This window comes from Uloborus diversus, chromosome 1, assembly GCF_026930045.1.
Source record: "Uloborus diversus isolate 005 chromosome 1, Udiv.v.3.1, whole genome shotgun sequence".
In the NCBI taxonomy this organism is placed as follows: domain Eukaryota; kingdom Metazoa; phylum Arthropoda; class Arachnida; order Araneae; family Uloboridae; genus Uloborus; species Uloborus diversus.
The window spans coordinates 248,597,912-248,614,903 of record NC_072731.1 but is presented as its reverse complement, the minus strand read 5'-3'; the positions used below and the strand labels follow the sequence as shown (position 1 = coordinate 248,614,903).

General features: G+C 32.9%; 1 protein-coding gene across 1 annotated transcript in view; it reads left to right on the top strand.

Moving 5' to 3' along the window:
* Positions 1-12,798: 12,798 nt before the first annotated feature.
* LOC129226680 (cell division cycle protein 27 homolog) overlaps positions 12,799-16,992 on the top strand; it is a 28,389-nt gene continuing 24,195 nt past the window's right edge. Inside the window, exons 1-3 of the mRNA XM_054861311.1 lie at positions 12,799-12,930; positions 14,590-14,665; positions 15,229-15,376. Coding sequence (XP_054717286.1) covers positions 12,907-12,930; positions 14,590-14,665; positions 15,229-15,376 — 248 coding nt within the window. The 5' untranslated portion in view covers positions 12,799-12,906. The remainder of the gene's footprint in view (positions 12,931-14,589; positions 14,666-15,228; positions 15,377-16,992) is intronic.

The following is a 16,992-nucleotide window of genomic DNA, read 5'->3' as shown; positions in this document are numbered from 1 at the left end:
ATGAAAAATTAAGCCCCTTACAATTTTTGAAGTTGCCTGGGTGGTTTTGAAGAGCTAGATGTAAAAAATGTTTTCATAAATAACTTTGTTACTTCAATTATTTTTTAACTAATCCTATCAGCTCAGCCAGTGGAGAAAGATTTTTTTTTATCTCTCAGGAGGTTAGAGAATTATTTTCGAAGCATAATGGGCAAAAAATTCAAGCGAAGTCATATATGCTAAAAGGCATGAGCTTTTTCACCATCTTTTCTATTTAGCTGTACTAGCAAAACAGCACGACACTGGGCACTTATTAGTAACACGATTCCCTATTCTTCCGAATTTCAAAAATCTTACATTAAAACTTTTCCAAAAGGTATAAAAACTTTAGTATCGAGATGTTTTGTATGATAACTTGTTAGAAAGTTAATCAAAATTTTTAATAGTTTCTAAACACTAATTTTTATTCATATTAAACCGATTTTATGACCACTTCCTGTTAGCTAATTTGCGTTTGGGACCGCACTGTGGTAATACCTATTTAAGAAACTCGACCCCCCAAATGAAATGCTGAAATGCCACCCCTGCTTTGACGTTTAGAAAAAGAGATGCACAAATATGTGGCAGTGTATAATCGCACCTCATTAATTTCACTTTTTTTTTTTTTTTTGAACAGATAATTGGCGAAAAATGCGTAGGGAATTAGAGTACTTAATTTTGTAAAGCAAAAAAAAAAATTTTTTTCTTCATAAAATCAATTTTCCCTGATTTTTTGTTATTTTTTTTTTCAAAATTCCCTGACTTTTCCCTGATTAATAAAGTTCCCTGACTTTTCCCTGATTTGTCGCCACCCTGAATATAGTTGTGACACATTTTTATTCTTCAAAATCTTCCTTTGGAAAATAAAACTGGAAGATTATAAAGCACAATGTAAACAGGTTGTCTGTCAGCTACTAATAAATAAGCATTATATAAACACAATTTCAGTTATGTTTCAGTTGAAAACAGCAGAAAATCAAACTTAAGCTCATAAAGTAATATAATCCAAAATCCATCATCATGTGAGAAAAAAGTACAGTAAATATGGTTATTACAGTACAGTAAATATGGTGTGGCCTCTTGCCATGCAATTATCAGTAGTAACAACTTACAAGAAGTTGCACAGTATTCTTACAAACAAATCAGATGTGCCCCTATGGGGAGTTAAATAATTTTCGCACATTCTCCCCATATTTTGTTTAACCCGTAACAGGAAACGTGTGATCTCACAAACCACACACTCAAAAGTTCATCTAACCACCCCTAGTAATTGGCAGGTCACCAGTGATAGGCACTTCCAACAAAAATGTCCTAAAATAAGATTCATATTAGGGATGCACCAGATAACCGGTAGCTATCCGGCTGGTTTTTTTACTATCCGGTATCCAACAATATTCAATCCGACCTCTCCCCTCCGGACAGGATATCAGGTGATGATTATCCGGTGTATATGAAGGGAGTTTAATTTAAAATTTTTGGGAAACCTTTTGAATGATGTAATAACTTTTCATGTTTCCTTCATTAATTTCTGCTTCTAAAGCAAAATTAGTTTATGCTATCAATTTTGTACTGGACATGGAAGCTTTCTGCACATTTTGATTTTTCACAATTCCCAATTAAAATCTGATTTTCTTCAGCTTAAAAAAAAAGATTAAAAAAAATTCGTTAAAATGTTGTACAGAAAAAGAACTACAAATCTTTATGGATCACATGTGGTAAATATGTTTAAAAAGAACTTGTTTGTTTAAAAAGGCTTCTTACAATAAATAGTGTGAGATGTTTTATACAATCGTTACAGCTTGTTATAAATAATGCCATTCTATCACAAAGAGCACAGTAGTTAATAGTCGACATTTTTGCAAAATCCTGAGAAATTGTTGGCCATATTTCTCACTCATCTGCAGCTAACTCTTGAAAAAAAGGTGAACAGCAAAAATTAAAATTGCCTGTTCGTAAACTAATACAAGATGTTTCCAGGAGTTGGAATGCCACGTATTATATGCTGCAAAGATTGCATGAGAAAAGGCAAGCTTTGACTGCTTATTCTGCAGAAATGGACATTTGCATTCCCACATATACAGCCAATGGGCTATGATTGAAAGAATCCTTCAACCTTTTGAAGAGACAAATAAGCAAGGAAGGATGAAGAAGTTATGTCCTTTGTGATACCAGCTGTGGCTACCCTCAACTCACATTTGTCGAAAAGACAAAAAGTTGAGGGAATACAAATGATAACCTTTTAAAGTTGCAATTGCAAACAGATTTTGAAATGATGAAAAAATAAAATGCAGAAAAACTTGTGTTTCTAATGAAAAATCTGAAATTCATGGACCAACAGAAGTCCTGCATTAATTAATAAGCTTATTAAGCATGTATTTCATGAAACTCTAACCACTATATTTGATTTTGATCCTAACTTGAGCTCACTGACAATTCGCTAATGCTGAATAGCAGTAGCGATACATGCAATATACTGACAAACTGGTTATCGCATCCAGGAATTGCAGTTCATCCTCATTATGGACTCATCAGTCTGAATTAGTGAATAACAGAGCTGGAGGAGAATTCCATCAAAATAGTAGCTACCCATTTGTTGGCACTTTATTTCCTGAAATTAAAATAACATTTTAAGTTTACTGTTTAAGTTAATTAATTTGTTTCAAAAAGTAAACATGTTCGGCATAACCCTTGATAATATATTTAATATGTTAATTATCATCTTTGAAGGCTATGTACCTGTATTTGTTAGAATTTATATTTAAGGTTAATTTTGCTTCTTTTTAAAATATTTATCTTTATTTTTTTGAATTAAGCTTTTAGATGATTATTAAGATATAAGTTCAATAATCTGTTTCTAAAAAAGTGAACTTGTTTAGCATAATTTTAAATTGTATTTATTTGTTAATTTGGATCTTTTAAGACTGTGTACCAGATTTTTTGGAATTAAAGAAAATTTGTAAGTTTATTATTTAAGTGCAAGTTTACTAATTTGTTTTAAAAAAGGAAAAATGTTTAGCATTAATAATATGTTTCAGATGTTATTTCACATCTTTCAGAATACATAACTATTTTTTGGAGCAAAAGTAAAATATTAAGTTGATTATTTAAGTATAAGTTTATGAAAATTTTTTTAAAAAAGTGCAGATGGCCTGCTTTAAGGCTCTTCTAAACCTCTCCGTAAAATCAGATTCGACGAAAACACGAAATCTGTGGCAACACAGGGGGTGTATCTGGGAGGGGCTAACTCGATTTTTTTGCACTGCTAATTGGTCAGATTTCATGATGGACAACGTCAATCATTGAGTTGTTGAAAGGACAGTCGTAAATCTAAGCTGTCCCCATCGGTACTCCTTTACGGTCGGACGAGGGCAGAGAGCGAGCTAAGAAGGATTCTGTTCCAAAACATGTCCCCCACCCCTCCGGCCTGTTTCCCACCACGACAACAGATCGGGTAGAAGGGTGTAGTATGAGGATGAAGAAAAAAGAATCCAATTCTCCTATTCTATTCTACCACCCTTCTCACTTTTACTTGAAAACTTTGGAACCGCGGGACAATTCTACACATTTACTCTTCGAATCGAATTCTGTATTTGTTTTGCAATTCATGGGCGGCATAATCTTCGTTTTTTTTTATTTGTTTTATATTTATTCGTTCAGTTCATTCATTTATGTATTTTTCAATATATAATTGAGGGGGAGAGGGCGAGCGGAACACTGATGATCTTTATAACTTTATCGATAAAAGATTGCTTTGCTTTTTACAGAAATTTCTGAAACTATTCTTGAAAAGAAAAGCAAATTAATCATAGAAAAATGTCGAAGAATTTCTGCAGATGTCGGTGTGAGCATAAAATAAAAACATTTGGTAGTTGTGTAGTTAGGTTTGCTGATAGCTAGTTTGATGAATGTTACAATTAATAAAAAGGCATAAATAGTAAATCTTTCGAAAACAATCGCGCCCTGTACAAGGATTTTCTGTGCAGTTTTTAATTAGAAAATTATGCTTTTGTTTTGTCTATGAATTTTCTGCGCATCAAAAGAGGAAATAAAGAAACTGACGAATCTGCATGTTGGCACGATAGAAAACAGGAAAAGAAAAAAAATGCTGTTGTCTTGTTAGTGATCAGAAGGATACCATATTACCAGTGGCGCACATGAATTTTTTAAAGGGAGGGTCCAAGGTCGAAAGTCTCATTCCATTATTACGCCGTCAAACATATTGACTTGATTTTATCGATTCCCGAGAACAAAAAACAGTAAAAAATAAACTAATGAATAAATAATTAGCATTAAGTAAAGAAATAACCAGAAATTAAATAATTTACGCTTTTATTTTTCTCATAATAAAAAAATGAATTCAAGTTCAAAGGATCTCATTTCAATTTGTAATCACAAAACTAAAAACATACTTATTACTGTGTATTCATTTATAATCCCCATTCTTCTTCTCATAGGCTAAGTGCACAATATTTTAAAAAATCTCTTAACATGCGGGTTTTATTTTTTCACTTATTAAAACAGAAGTTATTGTAACCTTTGTTTGAAATTATTTCACGCACAAAATATAGAATCGTAATCGATCGGGGAAAAAAGCAAGACCTATGGGAGGGGTCCTGACCCCCTGGACCCTAGTGTGCGCCACTGATAAATACCCACTAAGGTTTTCATTATTTATACACGTGTACTAAATAATTAGAATGAAATGACACCTCTCAGTAATGCTAAAAGCAAATTATTGCAGAGCTCAGTATTTTTGACAGTTGCATGCAGAATCAACGCTTGATTTAAATCTGAGAAAAGCCATGTTACTGCGTACAAAAGCCCTTTATCACGCTCTGAATGCAAATTGGGAATTTTACTGTTGTTTTTCTTGGATAAAAGCCTACTTCAATTCAAACTTTCGTCGATGTGCCTATTCATCAACATTTTAAGATAATTTCAATTCATTGAGCGTATTGTTAAAAGAATAAAAATTATATGTTCACAAATTTTACCAATGCATATAATAAAACGTAAGTAATTGAACTCTAATGGTTTAAATATACTTCGAAAGAATGAATGAAGTGTAAGAAAGCGTACAGTGGTTCAAAATAGTCAGCAAGTGGTATTTAGGAATTTCCGTATCATAAAAATTTGATTTCTTGATCTTGAGGCAAAGAATGTTTTTTTCTTTCAGTTTGACACTCTCTGTTATTTAAACATTTTGTTCACATAGTAGGAAATAAATAAAATTCCTTATGAAAATAGAGTGGCGTTAAACAATATGAGTAGCACAGTATACAAATGAAAAACGTTATCTATCATGAAAGCGTCTCGAAAAATATTTACGTGTACCAACAACTACGCTGTTGTAAAAAGATTGCCATCAATCATGAAACGAGAAAAAAAAAATCCTAAAAAAAGGAAGGAACATGGTTTTGTTAATATTTTCGAAAAATATTTTCGTTTAGAGTTGAAAACTGTCATATGACAAAAAGAAAAAAAAATGCATCGATTCAATGAATCAAATGTATGATCATGTTCAATATCGAGAATTATAGGAAAAAATAGATTGCAAAAGACACAAAATTAAATAAGCATTATTCGAAAGGAGAGACAGTGAGGCACTCAATTTATGTGCCGAATTAATTATCACTATGAGGAACTTTCTTGTTCCCAGTCTCATTCGCTGTACGCAAAAGAGAAGACTTGTTTATCCAAAGTGGGAAACAAAGTGCAAAAGGTGAGAAAAAATTATACATGAAATCAAATGAATTGATATCGTTCCATCTTCAGTATTGGAGGCAAACAAAATAATATGAAAATTCAAAAAAAAAAAAAAAAATGAGCAAGGAAAAATAGTACTGTGGCCCTAAATTACTGTGACAGTATCACCATACTAAACTTTCTTGTTCGCAGCCTCATTTCTTTTCATGCAGTCACGATGATTGACAAATTCGGATTGCAAAAATAAACTTTATGTAACATGAAAAGATTTCGGAAAATGCATTGTAAATTGTGAATAGAGTTCTTTGATTGTGAGCATGCGCAAATGATCAAGACGAAAGTTCAACTAATGATACTTCTTGAAATATGGAGAATGTTTTTGATATGAAGTGCTGCTGGCGTCATTGCTTTCTGGATTCTTTGAAAAAAATACTTTCAATTAGTGTTTTAAAGAGCCATTTGGGCGGAAAAAAGCATCACTTTATACATGAAATTGAATGAAGCAAATATGATCTTGTTCCATCTTGAGTATTGGAGGCAAACAAAATAATATGAAAATTCAAAAAAAAAAAAAAAAAGAGCGAGGAAAGAGTACTGTAGCCCTAAATTACTGTGATAGTATCACCACACTGACCTTTCTTGTTCGTAGTTTCATTTCTTTTTCATGCAGTCACGATAATTGACAAATTCGCCCTGCAAAATTCGTATTGCTTTCTTGATTCTTAGAAAAAATATACTTTCAATTGGGGTTTTAAAGAGCCATTTGGGAGGAAAAAAAAGCACCAATTTATTCATAAAATTGAAGGAACCGAATATGATCCTGTTCCATGTTGAGTGTTGGAGGCAAACAAAATAATATGAAAATTAAAAAAAAAAATGATCGGAGAAAAAAGGTTGTGAGGTACAAGGGCGGATTCAGGGGAGGGTCAAAGGGTCAGCCGACCCCCTGTGAGAAGAATGTCATTATGATTATTATTAAACTTCAATTCTTTACATCCGAAAAAATAGTACATGGAATCAATGTCAACATTTTTTTTTTTTTGCTCGGTTCTGTAAGGTAGTTCTTTTTAGCGCGTCATAATTCAAAGAATTGACTGGATTTGTTTACTGAGGCATTGCTATTTTGATTTCTTTGTTCATTTTCAAAAGCGCAAATTTCTCTAATGAGCTTAACTTTTTCCCCAGTTCTCCTCCCCCTCAAACCACATGTTGTGCGTGTTATGGGTGCTTTTTATTACTATTTATAGATGTTATCTCATATAACCAAAGCTTACGGTGACATGACCAGCATATCTGCCGAAAGAAATGTGACTTTTGATGAAAGTTTGAGGGAATATGATCCATGGCTCAGGCTGTGGCATTGAAAATTTAGGGGGAGGGGAGGTAATTTGAATGGGTTTTGACTTGGGGGGGAGGGGAGTGCTTCGTAGCATATGAGGCGGTACGCTCTCCTGCATGGAATGATGGGCAACCCTGATTAACTGCTACTTTTTTACGTAGGAATAATAACGATATCCATTGAAACTTGACCCCCCTTACAAAAATTTCTGGATCCGCCCCTGTTGATGTACTAAATCATACTTGCTGATGACAGTATCACCGTACTGAGCTTTCATGTTCGCAGTCTCATTTCTTTTTCATGCAGTCACGATGATTGACAAATTCGCATTGCAAAAATAAACTTTATGTAACCTGAAAAGAGTTTGGAAAATGCATTGTAAATTGTGAATAGAGTTCTTTGATTGTGAGCATGCGCAAATGATCAAGACGAAAGTTCAACTGATGATACTTCTTGTACTAGCGAGAATTATTTTGATATGAAGTGCTGCAGGCGTCATTGCTTTGTTGATTCTTTGAAAAAATACTTCCACTTGAGGTTTTAAATAGCTATCTGGCCGAAAAGCATCATTTTATACATGAAATTGATTGAATCAAATATGATCCTGTTCCACCTTGAGTATTGGAGGAAAACAAAATAATATGAAAATTTCAAAAACATTGATCGTAGAAAAAAGGTTGTGAGGTACTAAATTACTTGCTGATGGCTGTATCACCACACTCAACTTTCCTTGTTCGCAGTCTCATTTCTTTTTCACGCAGTTGCGAAGATAGACAAATTCGCTTTGCAAAAATCGACTTTATGTAACATCAAAAGAGTTCGGAAAATGCATTGTAAATTGTGAATAGAGTTCTTTGATTGTGAGCCTGCGCAAATGATCAAGACGAAAATAAAAGTAATGATAATTATTGAAATATGTACAATCTTTAAAGGAGAAGCATTTTGATACGAGGTGCTGACTTTGCTGATTCTTCGAAAAAATACTTTCACCTGTGACTCTAAAGTCACAGGGGAGAAAAAAATGCATGAAATTGTGTATGTATATATATATATATATTGGATTAATCAAATGTGATCCCTTTCCATTTTGAGTATAGGAGGAACACAAAATAATATGAAAATTTAAAAAAACAATTATCTGGGAAAAAGATAGATACTGGCTGATGAGAGTATTACCATAGTGAACTTTCTTGTTCGCAGTCTCCTTCTTTCCTTTTTTTTCACACAATTATAATGACTGATAAATTGATATTGTAAATAAAAAAAATAATAAAAAGAAAAACCTTTATCTAAAATGAAACATTAAAGAGTTCGAAAAAACCATTGTGAATTAAGAGAGTAGATCCATGGTCGCGCCGTCCTTATGTGCGAGGTCGTGAGGCGCACTACGGCGCCAGAGTCAAAACGGCGCCTTTCACTACCAATCAAAAATGTTCCAAATGGGGGGAATCTCTCCAATCAAAGAAGGAAAAAAAAGAACTTTTCATTATATCCAGTATCCAACAGGGCCCGCTCAGCCCAAAGTGATGCCCAGGCCCTGGCAAAATTTGGTGCCCCCTCTCATAGGAATATCTGCAATTTTTTTGTGTGGAAGTTTTCAAAAACGGGAAGAAATAAAGAAATTTACCCCCATTTTGGTGCTCCTAAAATTGTGGTGCCCAGGTCCATGGATTTACCAGACCGTGAGTTCATCAGGCCCTGATTATATATCCTATGGTGGCGGAGAAATTACACTGCTCACTGAAACAAGCAATCCTCTCGCTGCCTATCTAAAATGAAAAATTATTGCCATGTTGTGTGTCTAAACATGCTTTTCAAGAGTGCAATCTTTTACACTGAAATCACGTGATGCTAGTTAATGCATACATCAGCATTTTTCTTCTTCGTGTGGAGGCGTGAATGCTGTTTAGGGTTAATAGTACACGAAGCTGAACATATGAGGCGCGAGAAATTTTCTATTCTTCATTTTGGATCTTGAGGAGAATATGTTGTACTATAATTTGTGCAATATGTCTCTTTGTGATTTTAAATTATTGCTCGCGGAAATTCGACTATTTCATTTTATCATACATAAAAATTATGGTAAGTGTATTTGCATATATTTTACTTGTGCGTAATATTTGTATCTTGTAGACTACAATTTTGGCTAACTTTTTAGTTCCAAAAAGTAACGACTTGACCATAATTACTCGATTCCTCTCCCCCTCCTTTTTTTAATTATTTGTGTGTCAGAAAAAGAGCTTTGGACAATGTATTTGTTTTAGATATCATATTCAATGCCTTCCGTATTTTAGAATTGTTAATATTTAAAATATTTTCTTTTTCCTAAACGCATTAGCATATCAGAGGAGCTACTGAACTCGAAATAAGTTCGAGATATGAAGTGAAACTGTAATCACACACGTGCACTGTAATCCAAAATTAAATACACATTTTTTTCAAAATCAATTAAATGACAAACGTATTTTTTTCTACGTCATATTGGTCTACAAAACGTCAATCCAGCTGTTAACTATATTTTCGCCGAACGCCACTGCATAAAGGCGCTCAAAAGACATTTGCACAACGGCGTTGATCAGGCTTGGCGCGGACCTGAGTAGAGCTCTTTGATCTTGGTTATGCGCAAATGATTAAGACAAAAGTTCAAGCAATGACAATTCTTGAAATATGTATATGAATCTTCAAACGAGAAGACTCACATTTTTTCCCATTATAAGATGCAGTAATTTACACAGATTCTTTAAACAAAATAACTTCTACACTCAAACGGTGTACTTATATTAAAACAGCATTGAAAAATATATCACCTAAATAATTTCAAAAACTTATCGAGGAACTCGAAAAAAGAAAAAAAAATGCGTTTTCTTTTTAGAACGGATGTCACCTTCGAGTCACATAGATACAAGACCAACACAAAAAACGACAAAGAATGAATGGTCATTAGTAGGGATCCAGTTTATTGCCTGGCGAGGCCTGTGGCGAGGCAGAGGGGAAAAGCGGAGAAGCAGCCAAAGACCCTGGGGGAGAAGAGAAAGTGGTCCCTCAAAGTGGGGTGTGGGGGGGAAATGGGTGTGGTCTGGTGGAAGGCGTGTTTTTCGCAGTTTTTCTCAATTTTTCGAAAATAAGGCTTTACTCCGTGGAGAATATCAATAGAACAAATTGTCTCAGAAACAAACTCAAAATATGTTTTTAAAGAGAAATGTTCAATCTCTTGCGCTCCTTTTTCCGTTTTTCCATATCATTTTTCAAACGTGTGAAAATAGTCGTTTAAAGTTTTAAAATGTTATTAAAAAAATTTCAAAATAACTACAGAAAAAATAAAAAAGAGCATCTCTAGTTCTAAGTCATAGCCATCGTTTAAAACAAACCGCATGAAAATATTCCAGTAATTTCTCGTGTTATGCTTTGTATAGGTAGCAGATTTTCCCGTAGAGAAAGCATTAGTGTCGAAAACCAAGATGGACGGTATAGAAGAGCCTTAATATCTTCTTTTTCTAATTGTATGTTAAAAAAATTTTACATCTGTACTTTTCTTAATAAAAAGGATTTCAAAGCAAAATTTTGTTTATGTCATTAAAAAACTGGAAACAAGAAAAGGTATAACTTTATAACAAGGTTATTTTGTTCCTAGTATTTTCTTTCTACGTCATGCAAGTCTAATTGCAATTATGACTTATTGTAAAGATAAATGTGAATAATAAAATCATTCAATAATAATATGCTTTTTAAAGAAATGATCTGTGAATCAAGTTTGATTTATTATTTTGATGCAGCATTACATAAAAGTATGAAAAAGCAATCAAACTAAAAGCAACTGTAAAGCTGAATATTTGAATCCAGCAAATGAAGAGATGCAGGATATCCGGAATCCGGCAAAATTACTATCCGATGCATCCTTAATTCATATCCAATCTTTTAAAAGTAGAAGGCTATATACCAACTGAATATACATTTACTTTAAAGATTATAACTTCATGTTACTAAATCTCAGTGCATAGGAAACAGAATTGTGGCTTTTGTTAAATCAGACATTTTTGTTACAAAAGCTTCTTCTCTAGCTTAAGGGAAGCATTTACATCAATCCACTAAAATCAGACTTAAAATATATTTAAAATTCTGGTTGTCAAAAATTTTGTTTAGGTGAAAAATGTTATTATGTGGGTAGTAGTATATTTTTGTCCTTTTTTAGATTTTTGAAGTATGACAGATACCATTTAGTGGTGCTTCAGTTTTGCCAGTCTCCAGTAATCGGCCCCATGTGCCAATAGTCACTAAAGTGTTTTGCAACGTGTTACTAGTTACTCTTCTGATATTTTTGCAGCAACAATATTATACGGGTTGTACTATTGATTTGAATCCTGCTGAATCTACTGTTTTTTTTTTTAAGAGAAACAATACCAAATCAATATGTTTGGCCATCACAGTCAGATATTGCAACTGTAGAGAAAAGTTTCCTTTTTTTATGGTGCCTTAGAATCTTCGGGTAATGTTCCTTTTTCTGTGCAAACAGCTAAAATTCATAAAATCAAAACAGCGTACTGACTGATGAAACAGAAATAATATCAATATTTTTTTCCTTGTAACACTCCAAATTTGTTTTTACTTCTCTAAAATACTTTTTCAACATCAAGATGTGTGATTTAACATGATTAACTGAATTATTCCTTGAAATACTATGTGAGATACTAACAGTTAAGCTGCTGTGAATCTCTTCCGGTAATGTGATATAGTCATTTTTCTAGTATTAATATGTTCTGTACAGATTAAATAACTAAAATAAAATAATTAATAAAAGATTCTTTTTTTTTATTACGAATAGTAATATTTTTTCTTTGGCATATGATTTTCCTCGAAAAATTTTAAGGCTCTAGTAAAGTTCCTCGGAAAAGGTTATTTCAGTTAAAAAGTCGGAAAAAAAAATCCACAAATAAAAGGTCAAAGAACATCTAAGGGAAATAACAGGAATGTATCCGAATTGCACGATTGTTTAAAACAGCGCGATCTGAGACCTCAAGTCCCCTGTTAATGTCCCTTTTCTCCTACCTATTGGGAAACGTGAAAATGTATAACGTAACTAATTTGTTCATTTACATGGAACACTCCCATTTCCAGACAGCTGATTGACTAAATTCAGGTTCCGTAAAAAACGTGTTAAAGAATCGCATACGACATTTTAAAAACATACAGAATAGAGCCAGAAAAGCAGGAACATCTTGAAAAGTAAATAAGAGACCACGACTGAGAAACCGATCGATAAAAAATACCAGGTTCCTTGAGGACAAGCTAAAATAAAGGTCGCACGCTGAAATAAATCACCACAATTTCAATGAAAATGAAAAATTAACACCATGATAAACACCAAATCCGTCAGCATCTGTGTTCTCAGCTCCCCCAGAACACTATTTTGTTTTCCTATCGCTCGTTTGTGGTGCTGTCGTTCGCCATTTTCCTAAAAGTAAATTCATAACGAAAGCAAAAGAATTATAGGGAAAATGTAAAACCGTTCCTTTATGAAAGCAATAGATGTAAATGCTTTAAAAATTGATTTACAAAGATAAGCTCTCAATCTTTTGTTTAAATAATGATTTTTAAAAAAAAAGGCCTCAGTACATTCGAACTCGTGTACTGCGCTGAAGTGAAGAGTTGACTCCATATATGAAGCGCAGCGCCACCTATAGCCATAAACGTATTTTTTTTTAAAGTTTCTTTCATCAAAAATATGATAGAAATTTACTGTTTTAATGAAGTGTGCAAATTATGAATGATATGCCATTCCTCTTTATGTTTGTCTTGCTTGTTTATGTAATAGTACCTCAGTGAATGGGAATATATAAAGCTTTAAAATGATTATTCAAGAACCAGTTCAGGTATATCATAGTTTTCATTACATTTCTTGTATTATGACCGTGTTATCTATATTCCAAATGTAATTTTACTGCAGCAGATGCACTTTTACACTGTATTTTTCATTATTATGCTTTAAGTTTTTGAAAAAATATTTTAAGTCGACTACTAGAGAAACTTAACTACAGATTGATGTAGTGACAGTGTTTTTGTTTATGTTGAGTAAATGAACTTCTTACCTTAAAAATTTTGAAACCAAACAAAATGTAGCTTTTAAAATTGTTGTTAGTGCCGAAACGTTGTTACTTTGTTAATCTTATTCCAGTGACATATGCATATTTTACATGAAGTGTCTTTGTGTAACCAGATGAGTAATTTAATATTTCTTTGTGCTGGTGTAATAAAATGATTTTGTGCTAGTCATCAGTTCTTAATTCTTTTTGGTCAGGGAGCATTAATAACATTATGGCAATATTTGAAGTTCCAAGCACACTTGATATTACAACACTCCTTACCTTCAAACAATAGTTTGAAGGTAATGAATCTCAGCTGCAATGAAAGGCCGGCTCGGTTATTGACTGTTCTAGGCTGATGAGTTCATAAGAATTACGAAACTGCAGTCTCAGTCTCTGAGTGTCATAACCAGGCTGTTGGCATGTTGCATGTGTAGTTCTACCTTAGCCCCTGTCTTAAGAGCGGTAACTTGCTGCTTATTACCTTAACTTATGCCAAAAACTTATGAGCTAAATACTTCCCTTGCTTACAGACTCTCACTGGAGTCATAAATTAATTTTATTCACTAGTCTGTAGGTAATGAATCTTGGCTACAACGAGAAGATAAGCCTTCGACTTGTTTACTGAATATTGGATGTCATAATCTGACTGACAATATAATTAGGCTTGCCAGACATCCCGGTTTGATCGGGACAGTCCCGGTTTTCAGCCAAAATCCCAGCGTCCCGGCTAGTTTGTTTCATGTCCCGGAAAAAGATAAATTTGATTAGATGACCAAAAAAGTCTAAAAATAATTAAAGATTATTTTGAAAAATTATTTTGTCATTTGAAACATGGACTTGTTGATCTTTATTATATTAATTTTACTGCTATGAAATATAACGTTTAAATTTATCTGCTTGGGTCATTCATTGTTATCCCTGGTTTAGGCTCATAATTAGTCATTATTCATAGCATTGAGAAGGAACTACCCTCTAAAACACGCTAAAAACCAAAACCAAGGAAGGGTGTGTTCCCTTCAAGCGTGTTTGGGATCCGAAATTTCCAAAAAAAATTGGGCTGGCAACACATTTTAAAGCGTAGAAACTGTTTCAAAAAAAAAAAAAAACTTTCAAAAAAATGTTTCTTTTGAATTTTGTTTGCATATTTCAAAAAGTTTTACGGGGGGGGGGCAGGGGAGGGGTCGAGTTCTTTGTAGTTTCGGAAAATTTCTCTGGTTTCTTTTTGAATGCTCACGACGAGGGGGGGAGGGGTCCTGGTTGAACATTTTAGAATTCTGGCAAGCCTAATATAATGCATGTAGCAAAAAAGAAGTCTTCCTAAAAATGTTGCCTGTTTTATTTTTATACTTGCATTTAGTTGTATGCGCTTGCGCAAACACTTCATATTTTTATCTTACTGCGGTACTCAGTATTACATTTTTTTCTTTTTTTTATTTTACTTTTTAGGCAGCTGTTTGGCATGCTTTAAATCACTATGCGTTTGAAGATGCAATTTTCATTGGTGAGAGACTATTTGCTGAAGGTTTGTATCATGTTCATTATTTCCCAAAAGTGTATTTATCTTGATCCCTTTACTAAATTTTTGATTCAGATTTTTAATAGTTTAAGTATTTATTTTATTCAGACACACCGCATCTCTTCTATTCAAATTTTTGGGTCACCTATGTTTTTATGCATAAAATTAAATTGTAAACAATAAATTCTGAAAGTTTACACATTTAGAATGTTTGAATTTTGCTTCTGAATTTTAATTACGATAAAATTATTTATCACTACTGAAGAGACTAAAATAGCAGAAAATCACTTGGAATAAATTATAATTTGTAATAGGGCTGTTTGATTTAAACCATAGTTTTTCCGCAAATGTTTTCAGTATAAAGTTCCTTCTTTTTTTGTTACTTAAAACCAAAATTTGAGACACTTTTCCTTTCAAAATCAGTCTTGAGAATCTGCAACTTTCACCCCTGCATAGTTAAGATTTTTATATTGTGCTGTATTTATTACGTTGTGTTTTCATTGCTGGACTAAGTTTTTGATATATTTTTTCATACTTTAATTTTAATCTTCCTTTTTTTAAACCTTTAGTGGATTCAGATGACACGTTGCACCTTTTAGCTACTTGTTATTATCGTGCAGGAAGGACTGCGGCTGCATATTCCCTTTTAAAACGTAAAGGATGTCGAAGTCCTCAATGTCGTTTTTTATTTGCGAAATGCTGTTTTGATTTGAAAAAGTAAGTTCATTTTCAGTCGATGCTGTACAATCTTAGTAGTGTTTTGAAAACTGTAAGATTTCTGTGAAAAATTGAAGTGTATAACTTACATTTATTTAGTTAATTTTTTCTTGACTACCATCCTATAGTGGAAAAACAGTTTTTAATAAAACTAGTTGATTTTTTGAATCTTTGATTTAAATTAATTTCATTAATTTAGTCTTGACTAGCTGAATAATGATTTGATATTTAAATCATGCAAAACCTTGTAAACATGTGTCTAAGATATACAAAGTTTTAAAATGAAAATATTTGCTCCAATAACTAATCCTTTATTATACAAATAGATGTTTACTAGGTTTAGTGTAATCTTTCAGTCATTTTTTAGCAGACAGAGACCTAAAAATAAGTCCTTGATCAGTGGCGCACACAAGGGAGGGGTCCAGGGGGTCCGGACCCCTCCCAAAGGTCTTGCTTTTTTTCCCGCTTGATTACGATTCTGTGTATTTTGTACGTAAAATAAATTCAAACAAAGGTAACATTAATTTCAGTTCTAATAAGTGAAAAAAAAAATCCTCATGATAAAAGATTTTTGTTAAATATTGTGCACTTTTCCTATAACGAATTGCCTATTACAAGCAGAATGGTGATTATAAATGAATACACTAAAAAACCATGTTTTAGTTTTGTAATTACAGATTACACCAAATGAGATTCTATGAACTTCTAAATCATATGCTGCTTCTACAACGATCAATTTGATTTGTTGAACCCATTTTTTAATTATGAGAAAAGTTAATGCGTATATTATTTTGCTGTTTGGTAATTTATTTAAGTATATTTTATTAAATAACACAAACTGTTCATTCAATAGTTTATTTTTTACTGTTTTTCGTTCTTGAGAATCGAAAAAAACAAATCAATATGTTTGACGGCGTAATGGGGATATGATATAAGACTGAGGCTTTCGATCTTGGACCCTCTCCTTGCAAAATTCCTGTGTGCGCCACTGTCCTTGATAATATAATGTATCTAAAACATCTTATAAAAAATAGCTGATAACTTGAAGAATAATGCTTGCCATAATTTTCAGCAAATAAAATGATTTTTTTTTCTTTATTTTCTTGGACAAGCTTGCATTATGTGTGTGTAGTTTACAATTTCTGTTCAAAAATACAATTTAAATAAATTCTTCTATGTGTGGATATTTTTACATCAAATTGATATAATTTGTGTACAGGGCTCTTGTCAGTTTGGTCACTGGATCCCCATCACCACCACCACATTCACTAATCCTATTCTTAGCCGGGACCCCAAAGGATTAGTCCCCTAGTTTCCAACTAGGCTGACATGACCTTTCAGTAACCCTGTTCGTATCTACTATGTTTCTACATCTAGTGTAGTCCAAGCTTTTATTGTTTACTTTTTTACTTCATTATTGAAGAGATAGAAGAGAAAAGGAAAGCCACACACACACACACACATGTTGACCAGGAGACATATTCATGGGCATGTTGATTTTGAAGTGTTTCAATAAACTATGGCTTTTGTTTTCTACAAGATATTTTTTTTTTCATGAGAACAAACAATATTGAATAACATTGTTCTCTGGAGAATTCTAAAATTCATATCTCGAG